The sequence below is a fragment of the Pteropus medius genome, unplaced genomic scaffold, assembly GCF_902729225.1.
Source record: "Pteropus medius unplaced genomic scaffold, Ma_sr-lr_union100, whole genome shotgun sequence".
Classification (NCBI taxonomy): domain Eukaryota; kingdom Metazoa; phylum Chordata; class Mammalia; order Chiroptera; family Pteropodidae; genus Pteropus; species Pteropus medius.
Genome location: NW_024344436.1, coordinates 4,288,771 through 4,311,415, shown reverse-complemented (window position 1 = coordinate 4,311,415; position 22,645 = coordinate 4,288,771). Strand labels below are relative to the sequence as shown.

The following is a 22,645-nucleotide window of genomic DNA, read 5'->3' as shown; positions in this document are numbered from 1 at the left end:
GGTCAATACCTTGCCAATCCCCAGGACTGACTTTATCTTCCCAATGCCATGGCCGTGGTGGTGCCCTTGGGAGGAGGATGTGAGTAAGTGAGTAAGGGTTAGTGCACTGTGTCTCCCTCTCTACCATAATCCTGTCACAGCTCCACAGCTCCTCTGGTAAGGAGGCAGGTTACATCCTTTCCCCATGCTTCTACTTAAAGATTATCTCCTCACTGCAGAAGATTGGGGAGAATTACCAGACCCCCCTATGGAACCCAGTACCCCTTTGGGGCCTCCCTCTCAGCCAGTGGTCACTGAGATCACCAAGAATAGCATTACCCTGACCTGGAAAGCCAACCCGCAGGCTGGGGCCGCAGTCACCTCTTATGTGATAGAGGCCTTCAGGTAAGTTTTAAATGCAAACCTGGAAAGTTAAAAAGGAGGGGACCCCTATGTCTTAGTGTCTTTGCTATTGTGGGGAGAAGTTTGCTAGTTCCCTCTCCCAGGATGAGATGGCAGTAGGGAGCCATAGAGAATGGGTGAGATGACTCAGACAACTCTTGTTACCTCATTCCCACTGCAGCCAAGCCGCCGGCAACACATGGCGGACAGTGGCAGATGGTGTACAGCTGGAGACACATACCGTCAGCGGTTTGCAGCCCAATACCATCTACCTATTCCTGGTGCGAGCTGTCGGAGCCTGGGGCCTCAGTGAGCCGAGCCCTGTCTCTGAGCCTGTTCGTACCCAGGGTGAGTAAGGTCAGGGTCCCTGGCTCATGGATATGACATGTAACATTGCAGAGCACCCCTCCCCAAAAACCATGGCATCTCTTTCCTGCTGCGCCAGGTCTATATTGGTGGCTGGTCTGGAATAGATCCTGCTTCCCTCTCATCGAGGGAATGAGAGAAGCGGGGAGGGAAAGCAAGAGTGAAGGGGAGAGAGAGGGGCACTAATTTGGTTACCTTGGTGGCTCTTCACTTCTGAGTCCCTTACTCACAGCATATCAGAACTAGAAGGGACCTTGGAGGCATCATCTTCACATTATAGATGAGGCAAGAGACCTTTAAAGGGTGTGTATGCAATTAAGCAGAAAGAATACCTGTGTTAGCTGGACACCCGGGCCCATTTCAGGAAGTTATCCCTCTGACCAGCCCCTCCTGACCCTGAGGTGTGCTCTGGAGCACTAAATCGTATAGTCTGTGGGGCAGGGCAGAGGCAAGACACAGCGAACTGACTCCCTTTCCCTGCTGGCCTCTGCTGAGTGGGCTTTTTGGTCAACAGACAGCAACCCATCCAGGCCTGTGGAGGACCCATGGAGAGGCCAGCGGGGACTAGCCGAAGTGGTTGTGCGTATGCAGGAGCCTGTAGTCCTTGGGCCCCGGACTCTGCAGTTGTCCTGGACTGTGAGTGTGGGCATGGGGATAAGGTGAAGAGCAGAGATGATGATGGGGGACATAGGGGCCTCCAAGAATGGGTACCAGAGAGTGGGAGGTGAGTGGCTGGGGAAGATGGGTGAGTGGAGGATGAGCTGGGCCTGGAGGACTTGTGTGGCCCTAGCCTTTTCCCCTGGTATGCTTCCTCCTGTCTCCTACAGGTAGACGGCCCAGTCGAGCTTGTGCAAGGTTTCCGGGTGTCTTGGAGAGTAGCAGGTCCTGATGGGGAAAGCTGGACAGTGCTGGACCTACAGTCCCCAAGCCAGCAAAGTACCGTGCTAAGAGGACTCCCCCCAGCGACCCGAATTCAGATCAAGGTGCAAGCCCAAGGCCAAGAGGGGCTAGGGGCTGAGAGCCCCTTGGTGACCACAAGCATTCCTGAGGAGGGTAAGGGGGCAGGACACAGAGCTGCTGGGTGGACAAGACGGAAGTGGGAGCGGAAGTGGGAGCAGGGGTGGATGAAAGTTTGCAGTGGGGAGAGCAAGGTGAGCCGGTTGGAAGGGGGCTGCTCTCAGTTCCCTGAGATGTTAGAGCTGGGAGCGGGGAGACTGGGGCACGAGGGGCAGCTTGCAGTGACTGTCTGTGTCCTTCTCACCGTGCCCCACCCTGGCTAGCCCCCAGTGGCCCCCCTCAGGGAGTGGCAGTGGCCTTGGGGGGTGAAGGCAACAGCAGTATCACTGTGTCCTGGGAACCTCCGCTCCTCTCCCAGCAAAACGGGGTCATCAAAGAATACCAGGTACAGGGTGTGAGAAGGGGCTGCGTGGGAGGAAGAGGAGGACCTAGGGCTAGGATTAGGGAGGCTTTGTGGCTGGGGTTGAGGTTTGGGGAAAGGAGAGAGGTTTCGGAGTGTTCTCTCCAGGCCGAACGAAGCCCGGCTAAGCCCCCTCTGCCGTTCAGAGCGTCGAGTTCCACGTGAGGCCAGAATCCCATTTCTGACTCTAAAAACATGGTCTTGGCCTCGCCAGATCTGGTGCCTGGGCAATGAGAGCCGCTTCCACCTCAATCGGTCTGCGGCAGGTTGGGCGCGCTCCGCGGTGCTCCAGGGACTGCTGCCGGGTCTCCCTTACCGGACCCAGGTCGCGGCGGCCACCAGCGCTGGCGTGGGCGTTGCTAGTGCCCCGGTGTCGGTGCAGCTGCGTGAGTGCGGATGTGGGAGGGAGGGGCTGGCAAGTTAAGGGGGTCCCGGAATGGCTCCCGGGTTTCCAGGCCCCTACGCCGCTCACCTCTCTGAACCCCACAGCGTCCCCGCCGGAACTGGAGCCCGCGCTCGAGGTGGGCCCGGGGCTGGCGGAACGGCTGGTCAGGGTGCTGCGGGAGCCGGCCTTCCTGGCCGGCGGCGGCGCGGCCTGCGGCGCGCTGCTTCTCGGGCTCGGCGGCGCCTTCTGTCGGCGCCGCAGGCAGCGCAAGGAACTGAGCCACTACGCGGGTGAGAGCCGGCCGCGGGGCTGCGGGGCTGCGGGGCTGCGGGGCTGCAGGCTGCGGGGCTGCGGGGCTGCGGGCCAGGGGCGCACTCGGGCGCGGACGCAGCCTGGGGCCGCCCTCCGGGGAGGGAGGCGGGCAGGGGTCGAGGTCCGGGTGGGGTCGCGCTGGAGCTCGGCTCCTTGGAAAGGGGCGGGGCACGCACCCCGATCTTGGAGCCGACCCGAGGGGGGTAGGGCGGGGCCTCGAGGGGACGGGACCTGAGTCTGGGGGAGGGGTAAGACTTGGCCCTAAGATGCCTCTGGAAGAGGGTAGGCTCTGCAGTCAGTGTTAGTAAAGGGGGACAAGTTTGCGGCGGAGACAAAAACAAAAAAAACAAAAAAACCGCGCTTGTGGGGGCGGGGCCTGGTAGGAGGTGGGAGTGGCCAGAAGCGCAGCCAATATATTGTGAGGCGAAGTTTGCTACCCTCCGGTAAGGGGCGAATCTGCAGTTTTGAGGGCACCTGGATCAGTGGTTCCCACTCTTGACCACACAGGGAATCACTTGGGGAGCTTGAGAAAAATACTGATGCCTGAGTTCACCCCTAGACATTCTGATGAAATTGGTCCAGGATGCAGCCTGGTTGGTGGAATTGAGACAGGGCCAAAGAGCGAACAAGAGTTTGGATATTTCTGACCCTCTCCCATTTCCTTTTTCTTTCTCCCACGGGTTCTTTTCGGAAGCTTCCTTTGCCTACACACCTGCAGGTAAGCCATCTCTGCCCTGTGGGGTTCAGTCCCCCAGGACTGGCTCCTCTCGCTTAGTCTCTGCTCACCTTCCCCAGTGTCCTTCCCACACTCAGAGGGCCTTTCTGGAGACAGTTCCAGGTAATTCTCTCAACTCATCTTCCAGGGATAATCCGTTCCCACCCCCGCCCCCTCCGCAACTGAGAGACCCATGCTCTTCCTTCCAGGCCTCACCCCCTACTATGCCAGCTAGCTCTCATCTCCTACCCTAGACACCACCATTACTGTCCTACAGCCTCTGATTACCCCTGCCACCTTTACCTCCCCTGGCCTGTTCCCGCTCTCCAACTGAACATTCACACGCTCTCCCTCAGGCCACCCATAGGCCTTGGCCCTGCTCCCTACCCATGGCTCGCAGACTCCTGGCCTCACCCATCTCGAAGCCCCTCAGCCCAGGAACCCAGGGGAAGCTGCTGCCCCAGCAATCCTGACCCAGATGACAGATACTACAATGGTGAGGAGTTCTGATTCCCTCAGGGGCACACCTGGCCCTAGCACCCTTCTCTCCCTTCAACCTACTGGGGCACACTGAAGGGAGCGGAGGAGCCCCAGCCTCCCCGAGGTTGGTCCGTCCTTCGGAGGGTGGGAAGTGAGGAAGGCTCCCTCATGCCTCGCCTGTACCCTGGATCGGGCAGTAAGGTTTGGGGTAGGGGAAGAAGTGATCTGTCTGGAGATATCTCCTTTGGCCCTCCATTCTGCTGTGCTCTGTTTTTCTGTGTCTGCCCCTGCTTCCTCCCCTGGGCCGCCCTCTTTCTCCTCCTCAGAAGCAGGAATCTCCCTTTACCTGGCTCAGACGGCCCGGGGCACTGCCGCCTCTGCTGAGGGTCCTGTCTACAGCACCATTGACCCCATTGGGGAGGAGCTGCAGACTTTCCATGGGGGCTTCCCCCCAAACACCTCAGGGGACCCAGGCACCTGGAGTCACTACGCCCCTCCAGAATGGAGTCAAGGGGACAGTGGTATGACCCCAGTTCCTCATACTCTACTCTTCCCCTTGGGGACCTAGCCCATCACTTCCTTCTGACATGTCTCATTTCCGCCTCTTCCCTGCCTGTATCTTGGTGTGCCCCATCCTGCTCTCCTCAGGAGCCAGGGGAGGTAAAGCGAAGCTTCTGGGGAAACCTGTGCAGATGCCCTCACTCAACTGGCCGGAAGCCCTGCCGCCACCTCCCCCTTCCTGTGAACTGAGCTGTCTTGAGGAGCCTGAGGAGCTGGAGGGCGGGTAAATATGCACCCTGCTGTAGATGCCCTTACAGATGGGACCAGCCCAGGGGGTGGGCGGAGAGCTGGGTGAAGAAGAGAAGGGGCAACAGGTAGCCAAGGGGAAGGTATGGAAGTTACTCAGTCATCTCTGCGCTCCTGCCTCTTTCCCCCAGCTCAGAGTCAGGAGAGTGGTGCCCGCCAGTGCCTGAGAGGAGCCACCTGGCAGAGCTCAGCTCCAGTGGAGGCTGCTTGGTCCCTGCATCCCGAGGGGAGACCCCCTCTCCCACACCTTCCTATGGACAGCAGTCCACAGCCACTCTCACCCCCTCACCTCCTGACCCTCCCCAGCCCCCCACCGACATTCTCCATCTCCACCAGATGCCCAGGTAGGGAGGTGTGTAGTACCGTGCACATTATAGACTCTCAAGTACGTATCTATTCAGTGGATGGTTGGATGGATGGATCTGGGGTACAGAGGTGTCATGGCTGTATCGGGAGGAAGTGTGGAGGCTGACAGGTCCCTCACTTTCTTCAAGCTGTTTCTTCATTGGAATGACTTTACAACCTCCTGGGTTGTTTCAAAGATGTGGCTTACCTCATGCTTCACTAGCTTGGGAGCCTGGTGGGGGTGGGCTGTGTCTTGCTCATTTGAGTACTCGGTTGTCTACACAGTGCCTGGCACATTATAGACACTTAATGTCTGAGTCCTCATGTCATTGCAGGAGGGTGCCTGTCGGGCCAAGCTCCCCTCTCAGTGTGTCCCAGCCCACTCTGAGCAGCCATGAAGGGAGGCCTGCTGGCCTGGGTCTTGGCCCCACAGTCTCCCACCACCTCAGTCCCAGCCCTGTCCCTAGCACAGCCAGCAATGCTCCAGGTGAGTCTGTAGAACTCTCAATTTATCCCGCCTCCCCATACCCCGCTCCCAAGCTTGTTTCTTCTTCCCCCTCGAGCCCCTTTCCAGAACTTCTCTTTTACTTGCTCCTCTTCCCGTCTCCTGATGCTATAAGGGAGAACCCGGCAGGTGCCTGGGGAGATGACGCCTCCACTTCAAGGACACCGTGCCCGAATCCGAAAGAAACCCAAGGCTGTTTCCTACAGGCGGGAGCACAGTCCTGGGGGTGAGGGGGCCATGGACCTGGGGGATGGTGACAGTCAGTAGCAGGATTGGGCAGGAAACCAAGGGTGAACTCTTCGGGCTGGAATGGGGAGCAGGCAAACCCAAACCTTGGGCTGTTCTTTCGTAGCCTCCCAGTGCCGGGGATTGGGAGTGGGAGAGGGACTGGTGTCAGGGAAGCAGGAGACTCACTGAAACAGGTCTCTCCCCAGACTTGCCTCCACCACCCTTGCCGCCACCCGAGGAAGAGGCAAGCTGGGCCTTAGGGCTGAGAGCAGCAGGCAGCATGTCCTCCTTGGAACGGCAACACAGTGGGGAGAAAAGGATGGTGCAGATGGGGCCCCTGGGGGCCCAGCGGGGCCCCCACCTAGATGGTAAGGAGGGCCAGGCAAGCTGCAAGGCCACTGCTATATAAGAAGGTGGGCTTTAGGACTGGAGGCTAATCGTACTCTACAGGAGGTACCATCGAAGGGCTAATTTCAACCCAGCTCACCCCTTACAAAGATACTTGTCTCTCTAGCTCTCTCTGAGCAAAATCCCCTGAGGGTCCCAAGTTGTATCCTTCCCCAGGACTGAAGCCCTGATGGAAGAAGGATGGGAGCTGGGTGTTCTGTCTCTCCTTTCCCAGGGCTTTCTCTACTTGGGAGTCCCCGTGGGTTTCCGTGCACATTATGTCAAGGCCCTGTGCTGAGCATTCTGCTTCTTTTCAGCCCCCAGAATGACCTAAGCCCTATGACTGCCCTCGACTTTTCTTCCAGAGCTGGGAATGTGGCCGGGGTGGCCCGGCGGGCTAGCAGTGTTGTTCTGCCCCCTGCCTGGGCCCAGCTACCCTTCTCTCTTTTGCTGCAGAAGAGGCCTGGGTCCCTTACAGCCGACCAAGCTTCCTGTCCCGGGGCCAGGGCGCCAGCACCTGTTCCACCGCTGGCAGCAACTCTTCCAGAGGCTCCAGTAGCTCTCGGGGCTCCCGGGGCCCTGGACGGAGCCGGAGCCGGAGCCGGAGCCAAAGGCCAGGACAGAAACACAGAGAGGTGGGGGCTGCGGATCACAAAACTGAGAGTAGAGGGTTCGGGAGGGTGGGCCAAGGGGCACCTGGACACGGGAAGATGGAGAAGGGCTTTTGGAGGAATTGTGGCCCAGTGAGTGAGGGGGCAGGAGGACACCTGGAGAACAAGTGACAAAGGGTGAACACAAGATGACATGTAAAGGATGGGAGAACTGGATCAGGCGAGAGGCTGATGCGAAGGGAGGCACATCCCCTCCTGTGGCCTGTTTGCCCTGGGCCAGGCCTTGCAAACCAGTGTCTCTCCTCTCTCTCTCTCTCTCTCTCTCTCTCTCTCTCTCTCTCTCTCTCTCTCTCTCTCTCTCAGGAACCAAGATGACTCTTGATGGGAATATCAGGATTTCTGTGGGGAAGGGCTTGTCCCTGGGCCGGGAGCCTGGAGGGGAGCCCTTCCCTGGTAAATGAGAGGGTGCAGAGAGGAGCCGGGAGGGGTCTCTTCCCTCCTGGCAATGATCATGGGCCTCCCTGAGAAACTGGCTTAGAAGCCAGGGAGCCAGCTTTTCCCTTTCCATCTCTTTTTACCTAAGACCCATTTATAAAAAAGACAATAAAGAGTCTGATCACAGCCCTGGGCCGTTTGTCTGGTTTTGTGCTGGTTGTAGGGGAGAAAGGGGCTTCGAGGGGGTATACATCAGCGCACTTCCTTTCAAACTTCTCTGTCAAAAGCTCCAGGTGAAGACAGGGACTAAAAGACGCAACCTGTTCTGCCTTCTAAAGGAGCTGAAGCCACTGGGCCCCAGGTACAACCAGAGGAACTTTCCAAATCACCAACCACGAGAAACTTTTCTGGCCCTTGGAGAGCCACGCCAGGCCCTCCCTTGGTGCCTCCTCTGGGTGTACCTTCTCTCCTGCAAAGGAAAAGCCCCTAGCAATAAAAAAAAAAAAAAAAATTTAAACCTAAAGAGAGGAGGAGATTATGAAACACTGGTCAAGAAAAAAAAAAAAAACAAAACAGGTTTTTCAGACACCCGACCCCCTCACAGAGGGTGTGTGCAAACAGGCACCTCCTGGCCAGATTAGGCTGAGATGTGACTGATGTAGTGGGTACAGAATTTTAAAACATTTTGGCTGTGAGTCCTCATCACTCCCTTAGCCATGCCCCCTGCCACACACTGGTTCTCTGAGTTCTACTTCTCCTCACTTCTGCAACCCCAACCCCCTCAGTCACTTCCCAGGGCTCTCAGGGAATGGTCGCCACCTTCCGAGCCCAGGCTCTGACCTCCCCTGCCACTCGCACCTAAGTATGTACAAAATCCCTTTTTCTGCTTCAGTCTAGCAAACAGGGTTGGAATGTTTTCAAAAGGCATTTTGCCAGGAAGCTAAAAGAAAAACAAAATCCAGAAAAGAAAAAGCCATCAGAGAGGAAGGATGTATATCGGCAGCACTGATTCCTCCTCCTGGGCCACGCCCTCCAGTCCATAGTAGTGCAGGCAGCACAGGGTCCCAAGCCCCGCCTTGCTCAGCCTCTCAGCGGAGTGGCCTCCAGGAGAGCTGCTGAGGTTTAGGGGATTATCATGCCCTCTCAGGACCCTTTCCAATCATCCCTAAGTGAAGATGTTTTCCTGTGGTCCTGTTCATGTTCGATTTGTGGATTCTGCCCTTGACCTTTCCCACCAAGTGAGAAAGACACCCACCGTTCACCTGCTGTCAGTAGCTTTCTGTGGCGTAGGCCCTGGATGTCCTGCCTCACTGTTTCTCTGTTCTGTTGTTTTGGCTGAAGGGTGTTCACTAGCCAACCATGACAGGTGGTTCTACCTTTTGTGGAATTAGCTATTTTGTCTATCTTAAGAAACCATCTGGGACTGGTCTTCCGGGAGGGGACTGGGACCGCTTAAAGCGGGGGTTGTCTTCTCAGGAAAAGTTAAGACCAGCCCTGAAAATCCCCCAGCCCTCCCTTTCCTAGCTTCTGCTTAAAATTTGATGGAGGCCCCTAATTCTCCCCTCAGTTACAGAATAAAGATGAGTAACATCGCCGAGCGTCAAAGACTGCTTGCTCCCTCTCTAGCTCAGATAATTCTTCCCGTACCTCCAGGTGCCCTCTCCAAAATGGTGCTCCAGGGAAAGCTCTCACAGCACTCAAGTCATTGCCATTTTATGGTATCAATTCCTTAAGCTCACAGTGACAAAAGTGGGAGGAGGGTGTTTTTTGTCTCACAGTCTGCACCTCCCTCCGTTCAGCTCCCTCCCTGGGTCCACCTGGAATCTTTGCCTTGGTGCTGAGGTGGCCCTGGGATCACGGCTCTGTAGCAACTTCGCATGGTGTGGTGGGAGTTGGGCGGCTTCTATGGAACAGTCCCGTGAGGCTGAGGGGAGGCTTGAGGAGCCCCTTCCTCCATGGCCCTCCCCGACAAGCTTCTGCTGTCCCCCATACAGATCCCTGGCTCCCCCACCTCCCATGATCCACATGGGTGGGAGATCAGGAAACTGGGCTGCTCCCTGAGCCAAACAGCCTGGTTGTGGGATTGGACAGAGCAGAGGAAAAACAAGGATGTTAGGCGGAGATGGCTCTTTGTTCCCGAGGCTCCAGGTCTGCTTTGCTCTGATTTTGTGTTTCATTTCCCGGAAGGGAGGGCTCTCCTGGAGGCCAGATGAGATGGGCCCAACTGCAGAGAGAGACTCATCGGCCCAGATCCACAGTCCAGGGCCTGGCCCAGTGACTGACAGGAGAGGGGATTCCGAGTCTCTTCTTGGGGGGCGGGGACGTGCCTCAGGAGGAGTCTAGAGGAGAATTAGAGGAAAGTGGAGTTATGCCCTGCTCCTGTCAGTCCTGCCAGACCCCAGGATCCCTCACGGCTCCTCCCCAGAACCACCCCAGCCAGACAGGCAGACACTTACTGCCAGCCTTGGGCACGGGAAAGCTGCACGGACTTCTCTGAGAAGAGATCTGAGAGTCTGGAGGCCAGGGAGGCAGCCCCCTTCCCAGCCGCTGGGGGTGGTTGCTCTCCAGGTCCTCTAGCCAGTCTGACCTCCATTCCCACAGGGGCAGGGAGAAGGTAGGGGTCAGGAAGACGTCATCCCGGGGGGAAGGAGGCGATGAAGCATCTGTGGGGGAGGGTAGAGATATCTGCAGTGGGGTGGCCTTCACCCCTGGGAACTAGTTTAGGGTAGAAAGCCTGAGGCCAACTTAAGGCATACACCCAACCCGAAACATAACCTAGCCCCGACTCAGCCCATCGATCTCAGTGGCCCCAGCCCCAGTGACAGGAAGACAGTCCACTGGTTTCTTAAGAGAGAATAGCTCAAACTGGCCTTCTGCCCATAGTCTTCCTTCAACCTTCCATTCCCTGGCATCCTCTTTATTCTCTATTATGGGCACTTCTGCCCTGGATAATCCTTGCTCTCCCATTTCCCACAAACCTGGTTGTGTTTCTTGGGGGCAAAGGGCAGAGTTAGGGTTCATAAGATGAGGAAGGGAACAGATGAGGAAGGGAACACCAAAGGGGCACAGGGAGCCCTACGACCTCTGCTAACATGGCGATAACTCTGCCGGACATGTGAAGGGTGAGCCTAGTTCCTCCTCCGCACAGCCACAGACAGGGCAAGAGGAAGGGCTTGGAAGCACAGCAGAGGTTAAGAGAGAAAACAGAACTTCCCACAGTGAGGAGGAACCTGGGCTGGAGCACATAGAAGAGGCTGGGAGCCACCTTTCCTGGAGGTGCGTCTGGGTGAGAGGGGTGACCTGGGTCGGGGCGTGGGGAGGGAATGGACTATGCAATGGACTGACTGCCTCTAGGCTGCAGGCTAGAACAAGTTCTTGTTCTCATGGGTGACCTTGGGCCAATTAATAAACCTGTTTGCCTTATAGTTTCCTCACTTGGAAAAGAAATATAAAGAATCTTTCTCCGAGAGGTGCTGTTATTGAATATATGTAAAGCGCTTATCATAGATCCTGGGATGTAGGAATCATTTAATCAAACTAGCTGTTTTAAGGACCACAAGGAAGACCATAATTAGGAAGCTTTGCCTCTTGGTTGGAAAGAAAGGGGTCTTACAGGAGCTGTGTCGACTCCAAGGGGTAGGGGTGCTCTAACGTACCTGTGAAGATGCAGTCTGACTCCTTGGGCTCCAGACCAAAGCCAAGGCTGTCCACAGCCACTGCCAGGGCCCTTGCGAAGTGGGCATCCGCGAGGAAGGAGCCATCGGAGGAGCTGACGAGGCTGGTTCTGGCGCTGGGGGCATTGTCCTCGGAGGCTGAGCCCCAGCCATTGGCCAAGGAGCCCTCGCTGGGGGTGGGAGTGAGGCAGGGCCGAGGGGGACACAACAAGCCCCTCACCTCGGACCCCACCCCTCCTCCAGCCCTGTCTATGTCTGCTAGCTCTGAGGCTGTCGGGACGCTGATGTACCCATAGGTGATGGGGGGTGAAGGAGCCCTTGGCATAGGAGAGACGCTGTTCCTAGAAAGAGGCGGAATGGGAGACAGTACAATGATTGAGGTGGGGTAGGATGGGAACATTCCCTTTGAGGAAGGGTGGGCCGGGATAGGGATAAGCATACTTTAGTTCTTCAGTTTTCCCTCAGGCTACTCACCTGGGGGTCTCTTCACCCTCACTGAACTCCAGGCAAAGGGCCACCTCCTCAGGAGTCAGCACACTGTCCTGATCGTCCCCCAGAGATGACAGTGAAGAGCTGGACAGGCGACTGGAGGCTGGGCTGGGACCAGAGAGGGAAGAGGCCTGGGGACTGGAGGGGATGAGGATGGGGCTGGGGGCTGCTGGCAGTGGGTGGGAGCGGGGAGCTTGGAGCTCCACCAAGCGCCTGATTGGGGTAAGAGAGAGATGGCAGGATGGTTAGTGCAGTTCTTCGAGTCCCTGTCCACCCCTCCCCCAGCCCTATTTAAGCTCAACTAACACCCCTCACCTCTCACCCCCAATCTCCCAACCCTACTTCTTGACCTCATGCCCTCTTACTGGGTCGGTTGATTCTGAGTGGGGACTCCATGAGAAGAGGGGGTTGCTGTGGGGAGAGGGCGAGTCAGCTCACTGGAGGAGCTGAGGAGCTGCGGTCCTAGGGCCCGCCAGGCAACCAGAGCTTGGGGCGCAGCTCCTGGGGAACAATAGCCCGGGTTTGAGAATGGCAGAACCCCATTGGCCTGCACCCCTGCCCACCGCATCACTCAGCTTTCTGTTCCCACATCCCGCCCACCCAGCCTTCTCAAGGACAGGAGCAGGCTGTAGGGGCCGGTAGGCCCCTGCCCCCTGCCTCGCCCCCTCACTTCCTCTCACCTGGGCTTTGAGAAAGGTTCTTGGAGCCTTTATTCCCCAGCTCCCAGGCCCAGTGCTCCATGGGGTGGCTGGCCCGGAGCAACGGGGAGCTGTTGGCTTGGTGCAGTTCTGTAAAGAAAGTCAGTGGTTGGGAGACAAGCCAGGGTGGGCCTTTCGGACCCAACCACAGGCTCCATCTTTAGCCTTGTCATTCAGTTACTCTTTGGGGTCCTCTCTCTGTCCTCTTCACCTCCCACCTTCATCCAGGCAGCTGTGATAAGGTGGGAGGGACATTAGGCTTGGAATCGAAAGATAGGCACTCATAGCCCTGCTATGAACCACATAGCAGCTGTGCAATCTCGGGTAAATCCATTCACCTTTCTGAGCCTCAGTTTCAGATGTTTTTGCCAATTAAAGAAAGAACAGATTGGAAAGTTCCTGGCACCTTATAGCTTTCTTTTTCTTTTACTGTGTACATTCCAATCTTCCTGATCTCTGTATACTCCCATCCCTACTCTTCTCATGAATTTCACCTCTGTGAAGACTATTCTCCTTCTCTTGGAGAGAATCTATTAATTTTCATTTCTCACATTGCGACTATCTCACATGGTTCTAGCTAGCCCTGCTCTGAGGAACCCGAATGTCTCTCACCTGGGGGTGGATTGGACTGTCAAATTGAGCTGGATGGATAAGATAAAATAAATAACCCTAGACCAGGCCAGGTGTGACAGGAAGAGGAATTTTATAATAGGAAGATGTGTTGGTCTCACCCAGGGAGGCAATGCCTTGCCCAAAGATAGTCAATATTTGTGTGAATAAACAAGTAAATGATGGATGCTATCAGAGATGTAGGTGTAAACATGGGGCGAGAAGAATCACGTGCAAGATGGCAGCTACCACCTGGCCCACAGGGCCACTTAAGACAGGGCTGAGTGAACTCTGACAATAGAGAAGCTGAGGTAACTAAAGGAACAGATCCGACTGTGTGCAATGACCTGTGAGCATGCTTTCCGGTCAGGCCCAAACCCAAATGGATCTAAGCTTAAACCAGAGAGAAACTGGGTAATAGAAATAGAAAATAATAGATTTCCCCAAGACCAAGAACCAGGAGAACATGAAGCAGGGAGGAAAGAAAGAGCCTTCAGATTAGTATCACATGTTCAAAAGCCCAGACCAAAGACCAGGCAATATCCTTGAGGCAGAGCCGTCTCGTCAGTCTGATCTCAACCTTGGCGGCCGCCATGGGCAGCTCAGAGCAAGGACGAGACCAAGATCCCATCTGAGCCCTGGGAATTCATGTACAGTGGCCAGAGCTTCTGAGCCGCTGGGATCGAAACCCACATAATGGCTAGACGTCCTCCACCAGAGTTTGGTTTTGTACTTTGGCTGATCGGTTTATGTTCATTTCCTTTAGTTGTTGGATGACCTAGGGAATCCTGGAGGCCAACTTCAGGTGCTCCAACTGTGCTGCCATCAGCTTTGTCTTATCTAGTGCCTGGATTCTTAACTAAGCTCAGAAAGAGGGACACGCGTTGGTTGGTTGGTTTGTGTGGAAAGGGAAGGGAAAAGGCCAGTCCTGGAAAAGGCCATATTTGTCCCAGCCTATTTCATTTCCTCTAAAGGATTCTGGTAACAAAAAGCCTTTGCCCGCCTTGCTTGGAATTACTTGGATTTTAGTTTCAATGTTATTTGAATATACTATACAATAAAGATGTTATCAAGGCTAGACCAAATCTCATTTGGCCATACCTGAATTGCAATAAATACTTGTTCAAATTAATGAATTAATGAGGATATCCAGTGTACGTATCTTGCAAAGTAAGTGGAACTAAGAACCCGATATAATGGATGTAACACAGGAGAATATTAGTCATGGAGGAAAAAACACAGCTAACGTCATATGATAAGAAAAAGGAATAAGCAGGTCAAGGGTGAAGGGGCACCGAGAGAGCCTGCCAGTTTTAGAAGATGAAGACTCATCAGTCTTGGACTATGTGACAGCACTGGAGCCGATGCCGTGGCTCTGGACCAGACCACAGCATCATCTTACTGTAGTCGCTGAGGTCTCAGGGGTCAGAGGTGGGCCAAGTGTCCCTCAACCCAGGGGAGTCCCCATGAATGACCCATCCTGGGGCAGTGGTGGGGTGGAGCTGCAGTGAGGCGAAACAGGGGCGAAGTGAGGACCTAACCCCCTGAGGGAGGTTAGAAAGCCCCATCTCCGAACTTTCTTAAGAATCCACTGCAGAAAACTACTTTCCCTTTTCTAACAGTACTAATATTCTAAAAGGCGCTGTGTGCTATATCCAAGGCCATGTAGTTCTCCACAGGAAAGCTTGTTTTTAAATGAGACTTGTGCAACCTCTTTTTGGCTGGTATTTTATTACCACTGAGGATTTCTAATGCAATAGTTCTGAGGCGAAGCCGGAAAGAATGACAGCTTCACTAATATTTAGAGTCATAAAATTTTGGATATTGGACAAGCTCGGAATTACTCTGAATCTATCCTTGTCTTAATGCAAGTTGGATTATAAATTAAAAAAAAAAAGTGGCTGTCGAACATTTGTAAATCTTACTGATCGGTAGAGAAGGCTCATGAAGAAAGCATACAGAGTGCAGGCCAGCGTTCAGAGAGATGAAAGAGTCAGCGAGAAGACAGGGTTTCCCAAGGGTGCTCCCAGAGAGACTCATAGTAGCCTTGGGGAGCAGACCACTCTGGCTTCAGATTTAAGTTATGCAGCTTACTGATGTGAGATTTTGAACAAGTTACCCAATCCCAATCCTCTTTCCCTGTCTGTAAAATTAGAGAAATAATACTTAGCTTGTTATGAGGACTAAATGAAATAGCAGATAGAAGTAAAGCACCTAACATATATAGGTGATTAGCTAAAGAAGCAGAGACTATAACTAGTTCTCTCCGGAAAGTCAAACAGGTTGCCAGAAGTCAGGAGAGAAATCTGAGCTGAGAGTAAATACTCCTTCTTCTCTGGGAAGTGAGCTGGGCAGACAGACCCGTATGTAGAGCACAAAGACCAGTGTTTACGGGAGCTGGAGGCTTCACAGCAGCACTGGTCACATTCTGCCAGGTTCTAGAATGAGTTGCATATGCCAGTCAGGCAATTTCATTAGACTTTGAGTGCTTAGAAGGCAAGCACTGTGTCAGGTATTTCTAGTGTTGCTACATTTGTCATACAATGACACTTATTAAATGTTTGTTAAGTTGACTGCAGAAACAGGGCTCGCTACTGGTGTGGTCCAAACGAAACAAGAGCACAGTGGAAAGAAAAGCTGAGACCAGCATACTCCTAGCTGAGTGTTTTGGTGATGGGCGTCCACGATGACAGGAGAATCAGAGCTGTGGATGGGGTACCACCCACACCTGGCTTCAAGGCTCTGGGCCATGTTTCCACCACATTCTCACTCCTGGTCCCTCCACCCGTCTGTTCCAAGCTGAATCTGTCCTCCCCATCCTTACCCTGCTTCTTTTTGGCCTTCCAAGCCTCTGTGGGGGCCATGGACAAGCGCGGAGAAGAGAGCCCCCTGCGGCTGCAGAGGCTGTCTGAACTGGGCCAGGGGCTGGAGAGCCGGGCCAGCTGGGGTGGGAGACGCTTGACAGTTGGGGCGTGGGGGCTCGGCCGCGCCGGAGGGCTGGAAGGCAGTTCAGTGATGAGGGAGCCATAGAAAGTGCTGGTGTCGGGAAGCAGGGGCACTCCGGGGCTGCGGGGATCCCAAGAGATCACTGTGATCAAAATGACAGGAGTCATTATGGTGAATGCATCGCACTCCACGTCCCCTCCTGCAGTCCTGGGATCCCTGCTCCACTGCTGGGCCCTGGCCCCCACTGGGCATGCTCACAGGAATGAGGACAGCCTAGTGGATCCCGGGGGTCTATTCCTAGTCGGCTGCTAAGGCTGCTGCTGCTGCTCAGGTCCCGAGAGCCAGAGGTGGACTGCCAAGTGTCTGCCAGCCAGGGAGAGTCACTGCGATCCATCCTGGGGCAAAGGAGGGGACGGGGCGGTGGAAACAGGTTGAAGTGAGAACCTAATTGGCCAAGACCTCCAGCTCAGAGCACAGATGAAGCGGGTGAGAAGATGGTGGTATTGGTTTTATTCTGCCTACTTTTTTTTAGCCTTTCAGACTCCTTAAAATCTCTGATCCAGTGCCCCAAACTCAGTGCCCTTTCTTATCCTGGGATCAGGCCAAGTCCAGGTTGCCCAGAGCTGGGAGGTATTAAAGGGAAACAGCTGTGTGCTAAGACAGAAAGAACACAGATCTGGAGGCAGACGAACCCAGTTTGAAAATCCCCATCTGTCGCAGCCCAGCTGTGCAGCCCTGAGAGTAAGTCTGTCAGCCTCTCTAACTGTATCAGCCGTAGTTTTCTCATCTGTAAAGTGGCAACAACAGACCCTCTGTATAAGGCCGATGCCGTGAGCTGAAATAAGGGTGTGAGATCACACGGCTGGCAGAGCAGGAGCTTGCTACATGGATGTTGGCCTCTCCACCTCTAATCTGGTTCCCTTTGAATGGGGGAACATACCGGCTACCGGAGTGATCTTTCAACAACAGGGATCAGACATTTAAGCATCTCTGCCTAAAACCTTCGATGACTCCTCATTTACCAAGAGAGAGCCCAGCTATCTAGCATGGCTAACAGGGCCCTTCTTGGTCTGGCTTCCAGTCTCTAACTGATCCTTTGCTCTGACCTGCCTCATACCCTATGCTCCGGCCAGACCTAATGGCTTGTCTTTCCCTGTGAATACAGCAGGCTATTTTTTGCTGCTCCTTTTGCCCTTTTCCTTTTTACCGTCAGGGTAAATGTGAAATCTTCCTCCCATATTCCCCCAACCCCAAATCCCTCCATGTATCTTGTACATATTTCTGAACTTTCAACTCTGCATTGCATTCATATGCCAGCATGGCTGTCTCTGTCTAGACTGAGTTCCTGGCAGACAAAGACTGTTCTAAAGCAATGAATGAATCTCCTTCAAGGACAGAGATAAAGTCCCGGGGAGGGAGTGGAGTAGGGGTGGGACAGAGAAAGTTCAGGGCAGAGCAGACAAAGCCCAGGAGGTAACTAAAGATCAAGGCCGGTGAGCACAGAACAATGCAAGAACATGGCACCAGCTTGCAACCTTGCTCTAGGCTGAGAAATTGACAGCAAAATGGTCTGGCTGGTTGTGTCTGGCACACAGTAGGTGCTCAAAAAACTTCTGTTGAAAGATGTAGACCTGGAATGTGAAGCCTGCAGAGGAAATCTATTGAGATAAAGAGCAAGAGGAGGTGAGGAGAGATGAAATGGTTAGTGTAAAGCTTAGCCAACAGCAGGAAAAAAAGAACGTTTTCTTTTTTAGTATCTTGTCTGATAACCACAGCCTTCTTCTGGCAGCCAAACGCATTTGGAGCAGGAGTACTTGCAACCAACCAGCTTACCCTGTTTCTGGGAATGAGTAAGGATTAGTGGTGTGAGGGCAGAGCGCCCTCTGCTGGATCCATGAGTGGATTATTGTGAAGGAAAGATGGCTCAATAGGTTAGTGATTTACGAGTACAGAGGCGCTGCTTGGTGAACACCGACTGTACAGCAAAAAGTAGAAATTAGACTAGTCCTCCCATGCTAGTTATTCTTTACCCAGCAGAATGAGTTAGCAGGAAAGTGTCAGTATTAGTGAGAAGTCCGTGACAAGAGCTCAGGATCAGGATTTCAGAGGGCCAGCTGTGTTGCCTTGGGCTAAGTGACTTAAGTTTATGATTCTTGGTGTATTCACCTGTCAAGTGGTGTGATAGCAATATTATTGCAAAAGAAATGAATTCTCACTTGGAGTTGAGAGATTCAGGTACTAGGATCTCAAACTGCCTGGAGTAGTCCCATCTCCACTGTCCCTTGGCCCCTCCGCCCGTCCCTCACCTCAGACTCCTCCCCATTCATCTCTCACCTGTGTTTTAGGATGGCATCCTCACTGGTATATCTGTACAGACCTGAGAGAGGGCAGAAAGAAGGCCAAATCTAGAGTTGCCAACACCCGGCTAGAGATCTAACCTTCCTTAGCGTTCTCACTAGACCCAGGGAGGCCTGCCTATCTGGAGTCCAGTTCACCCTCTCACCTGGGCCCAGGTGCACCGCAGCTCGGCGCCGGTGGTGAACACATACTGCAGTGCCCAGCAGCAGCAGCCAGAGCACAATACCCCCACTGGCAATGACCTCTGGACGCCTCAAGGTAGCTCTCAGCTGCTCCAGGGTCCATGGACCATGCTCGTTTGGTTCTCGGGCGGCTCGCTCCATGGCCTGCTCTGTATGGGATTTGGAGCTCAGGGGGAGGGGGCAGGTGAGGCGGTGGGGGTCGGACAGAGAAGGAGGAGAAGCTGGAAGTGTGAGGTAGGAGCGGGGAGCAAGGAGAGAGAAAGGTGGGAATTGGGGCTGAGGGAATTGGGGTGAGTCTGATGGGTACTGCTCTCACCTAAAATGAGGCAGACGGGGCTACTGGGCTCCCCAGCCCCAGCACCAGTGACCGCAGCTACTTGCACACAGTAGGAACCTGGTGTTTGGGTGGCAATCTCTAGCTGGGTCTGCTCGGCTGCCACTGTCCAGTTGGTTGGTAGAAACGAGGTGTTTCCCAGACTCCATACCTGAGGACAAGCAGGGTGAGCAGCGCCCTCAGGCACCATCCCAGCAGCTGAGTCCTTCATCTATAGATCTGGGCCTGTGGTACTCCTGCCCTGCCCTTTACTGGGGAATGCTCCACCCCACCTGCACCCACACTTCTTATTCCTGTGTCTTACATCTGTGACCTTGTCCTCACTTTTCACGTCTGTAAATTAGGACAAGAACCCAGGGTAGACTGTGAGATGAAATGAGAGAGAGTAGGTAACTACTTGGCAGGGTCTGGCAGACACCTGCTCAACAACAGTAAGTGTCCATTACTTCTCTGCACAGGCACATTTCTCAGTGCTCAGAGCAGGGGCCGGCAGGATGCCAGGAAAGGGGGAGGTCCTGGCACCACTAGGAGGTGTGTCAACTTGTGGGGGGTACCTGGTAGCCACGGATGACGCCATTGTGGTTTTCAGCAGGTGGTGGAACCCAGTTCATAAGGACACTGCCATTGCCAAGTTTTAGGGTCACCTCCTGGGGAGGGGCACTGGGCACTGGGGGGAGGGAGAGAGGCTGTAAAGAATGCCGAGGCAGAGAAAAGAGCTGAGATGGGGACACAGGGTCAGAGGTGACCCTGATGAGAATAGGAGAACTGCTTGCCTGATTAGGGTGGGAGTCTCCGAGTCAGATCCTCCATCCCCCCAGACTGGAGTGGGACAGTCCAGGACCCCCCTGACAAGAAGGGACCAGGGGGCCAATTGTTGGGTCTGGAGGCACCTGTCCCTTACCTTGTTCGGGCAGCCTCAGGAGCAGCACGTTGCTGTCAGGGCCTCGAGCCCGGCCAGAGGATGGTCTCACTTTGAACTCGTAGTCTTGGCCCCAGCGGAGGCCGCCAAGCTCTGCGCTCTGCCAGCCAGCCAGCAGGGCCTCCGCCCACGGAGCTCCCTGGCCTCCCGAGGCCGTCTGGGCCCTGAACAGCGCGGTGTAGGACTGAGCAGGCGCAGCAGGGCCACTCACCTGGGAGAGAGTCCAGAGAAAGGTCGAGGGGTCAGGGAGCTCATGCTCAGCCCTTTTGTGAGCCCTGGACTGGCTCCCGCCCCTGGGTGCTGGGCCTCACCTTCCAGCTGAGCCACACAGCAGGCCCAGGCTTGGTGCCCTTTGTGGGGTTCGGGTTCATCAAGGTCACGTTTTCCAGCCGAATGTGCATAGCCAGAATCTCCAGAGGCTCCTTGTAGTCCTGGGGCTCTGTGGGAGCAGAGGCACGGGATGGGGCCTGCAGGCCAGAATGAAGGGACTGAGGAGGGGGACGTCCCTTAGCTACCGAGAAACCCAAACTTCCAGATTTCTCAGATCTAAAGCACTCCTAATTCCACTCTGGGATCGGGGAACCTTCCCTTAAGTGAGGTCCCCGCCGCTCTGACCCTGACCCAGCCCACACCAGACCACAGCGCCCTAACTGGAGTCCCCACATTGGCCCTGATTCTAGCTGACTGCTCTTCCCTTACCCTGGACCGACACCCTGGCTGCCCGGCTTTCCCGTCGTCCTGCGTCATTGGTGGCCACGCACATATAGGTCCCTGCGTCGCTCTTCTCTGCTCTTACCATCAGCAAGGAACCCCTGGATACCTGTCAGGGCCAGGTGCACTGTGAAGTCTCCCATGTGGGGAGGGGCTCCGACTGGGGAGGGCAGACATCATCAGGCAGCTTAAGGCCTCTGAGCCTCCCTTTCTCAAATTCTGCAGGGACTCGGGGCTGGAGAGTGGGTCAGCCCCTCAGGGTGTGCCCCATCGTGCCCAGGACAGGATGACGTATGGGGAAGAGGGCTATACTTACTGTGTGCCGCCCGGGCTGGAGGGCCAGGGGTTTCCCATCCTTCCACCATGTGACTGTGGGCTCTGGGTGGCCCCAGGGTGGCCTACACTCCAGGGTCACCTGCTCACCCACCGTGGCCACTGCGTCCCGTGGATGGATCTGGAAATCCTCCCAAAGGACTGCGAAGAGGATGGAGCGTCCGCAGGGAGCAGTGTCCAGTCCTCCCCATCCCAGAGGCGCCCGCTCGATGTCTCTTATCACACCTGCCCCATTTTACTCTACCCGCCTTTTCACTGACTTGTGTCCACTCTTCAGAGCCCCACCTCCAGGTCTCTCATCTAAGTTCACCCCTGACCCAGCTCTCCCCTCCCATCCCCAGCCCCCAGCCTCCCCTCACAGATATCCCCTCAAACCTCCCTCACCTCAGGCATCTCACCCCAGGTGCCCCACCTTACGCCTCCCCTCCCAGGCCTCACCAGCCACAGACAGCCGAGCACCTCGGCTGACGGCTGTGCCCAGCCGGTTGCTAGCCTCACAGGTGTAGATGCCTAGGTCTGTGGATCGGGCCTGGTCCTTGTGGGCACGTCCCTGGGTTGGGGGCCGCAGCAGCAGCAGGGTTCCATCAGGTAGGAGGTGGTGTACGTCTGGGGGCACCATACTCAGAGGCTGCCCATTCAGCAGCCAGCGGATGGTGGGAGGCGGCTGGCCTGAAGCTCGGCAGCTCATCTTGGCAGGGCCAGGGCCCTGGAACAGCTGGTCCTGGGGGTGGACTAGAATCTGAGGTGGGAAGTCCTGAGCCTTGCCTCCTGGGAGGGAAAGGGAAGCAGAGCCTGGTCTGACTACCAGAAGGCCTCCCAAACCGCTGGATACCTCATCTGCATCCAAATAGCAAGCTAGCTGGGAGGGGAGAGGGCCTGCAGAGCTCTCAATATGTCTGTCTCTCTGTCTTACACACATATTATCACTATTACCATCATCATCTCTGGTGCCCCTACAGCAAAAGGGAGGCAAAGGAACAAGGAGGCATCTTCTTCCCTGGCCAGGCCTTGGATCAAGGGAGCACGGGCCAGGAGAGAGGAGGGCCACACTTACCCGAGCTGAGGAGAAGCAGGAGAGGCAGGGGCCACCAGGCCCCAAGGAAGCCGGTTCCTCCAGAGCCCATGGCTACTCTCAGGCCTCTTTCCTGGTCCCAAGCACTTTGTCCTGCTGCTCTGAGCTCATAGCAAGGGAAGGAGGGGCGGGGCGGGCTGCTGGTGGTTGTTTGTGGTTGAGAATGCCCCAGAGGGAAGCAGCTTTGAGGAAACCGATGCTTCCTGCCTGGCCCTCAGAACCTTGAAGAACTGGGAGGAGCCCAGAGGAGAGATATTCTCCAACCTTGACCCTCTAGCTATAACCCTTGACTCCAACATCAGCCTTAAGGTTTACCTCGTGATTTAGCCTGGAATTTCTTAAAGGTAATCTTCACACCAACCACAACCCTGACCACAGCCTTGATCATTTCACCCTAAGCCTCTATTTAAATCTTGAATACCCATCCCTATCCCTTTGCTTCCAAGTGACCCTCTGCTAGGGTAGAATGGAAACCCAGAGGCGGAATCTCAGGGCACATCATAAAGGATCTAAGGATATAGGAAAGTGGACTACGGGCGGAGGAAGCTAAGTGGAGGGGAGCAGGAGTGTATAGTCATTCTTGAATCCATTCCCCAAGGACTGATGAGGCTGGGAGGTGGGTAGGAAGATAGCAAGGATTCAGAGGCTCTGGGACAAGCTGGAGATGCCGGCCCTGTGTTCCTATTCAGCCCAGAGATAGATGAATAAGCTTCTAGGAGACCTCGGATAAGTTCCTTAACCCCTGCAAGTCACTTTCTAATCTGTAAGGGGGAATAATAATAATAGCGCCTTTCCTTCAGGGTTAGAATAAGAATGAGATGAGATAAAATCACTTAGTACAGTAACCTAATGCATTATAAGTTATCAGCAAGTTTCAGCCAATGTTGTTATCTTTATGCATATTCTATTACTGAAACTATTCAAGCATCCTCAGCAGGGATAGTTC

The 22,645-nt window shown here is 54.9% G+C and overlaps 2 protein-coding genes across 4 annotated transcripts; one reads left to right on the top strand and one right to left on the bottom strand.

The window, feature by feature from the left end:
* The first annotated feature begins 1,406 nt into the window (after positions 1-1,406).
* Positions 1,407-7,566, top strand: ROBO3 (roundabout guidance receptor 3). Of its 3 annotated transcripts, XM_039872806.1 has the most exons (12): positions 1,407-2,839; positions 3,421-3,579; positions 3,657-3,699; positions 3,933-4,072; positions 4,383-4,577; positions 4,705-4,840; positions 4,995-5,207; positions 5,544-5,695; positions 5,829-5,939; positions 6,148-6,309; positions 6,785-6,963; positions 7,303-7,566. In XM_039872806.1, exons 1-12 carry the CDS (start codon positions 2,395-2,397, stop codon positions 7,312-7,314), a joined length of 1,947 nt encoding a protein of 648 aa, XP_039728740.1. In that variant the 5' UTR covers positions 1,407-2,394; the 3' UTR covers positions 7,315-7,566. The 3 variants fall into 3 exon arrangements, with proteins under 3 accessions (XP_039728740.1, XP_039728739.1, XP_039728741.1); XM_039872805.1 differs by lacking the exon at positions 7,303-7,566 and having other exon boundaries at positions 3,556-3,579; positions 6,785-7,285; XM_039872807.1 differs by lacking the exons at positions 1,407-2,839; positions 7,303-7,566 and adding an exon at positions 3,127-3,143 and having other exon boundaries at positions 3,556-3,579; positions 6,785-7,283.
* Positions 7,567-8,021: 455 nt separating this feature from the next.
* Positions 8,022-21,843, bottom strand: ROBO4 (roundabout guidance receptor 4). Its single transcript, XM_039872804.1, has 18 exons — positions 21,682-21,843; positions 21,066-21,395; positions 20,611-20,768; positions 20,283-20,403; positions 19,895-20,022; positions 19,566-19,794; positions 19,219-19,331; positions 18,647-18,815; positions 18,294-18,479; positions 18,125-18,167; positions 16,049-16,185; positions 15,669-15,932; positions 12,218-12,325; positions 11,903-12,038; positions 11,523-11,750; positions 11,031-11,389; positions 9,831-10,037; positions 8,022-9,713 (listed from the first exon to the last, which is right to left on the bottom strand). Exons 1-18 carry the CDS (start codon positions 21,749-21,751, stop codon positions 9,703-9,705), a joined length of 2,997 nt encoding a protein of 998 aa, XP_039728738.1. The 5' UTR covers positions 21,752-21,843; the 3' UTR covers positions 8,022-9,702.
* Between the last annotated feature and the right edge of the window lie 802 nt (positions 21,844-22,645).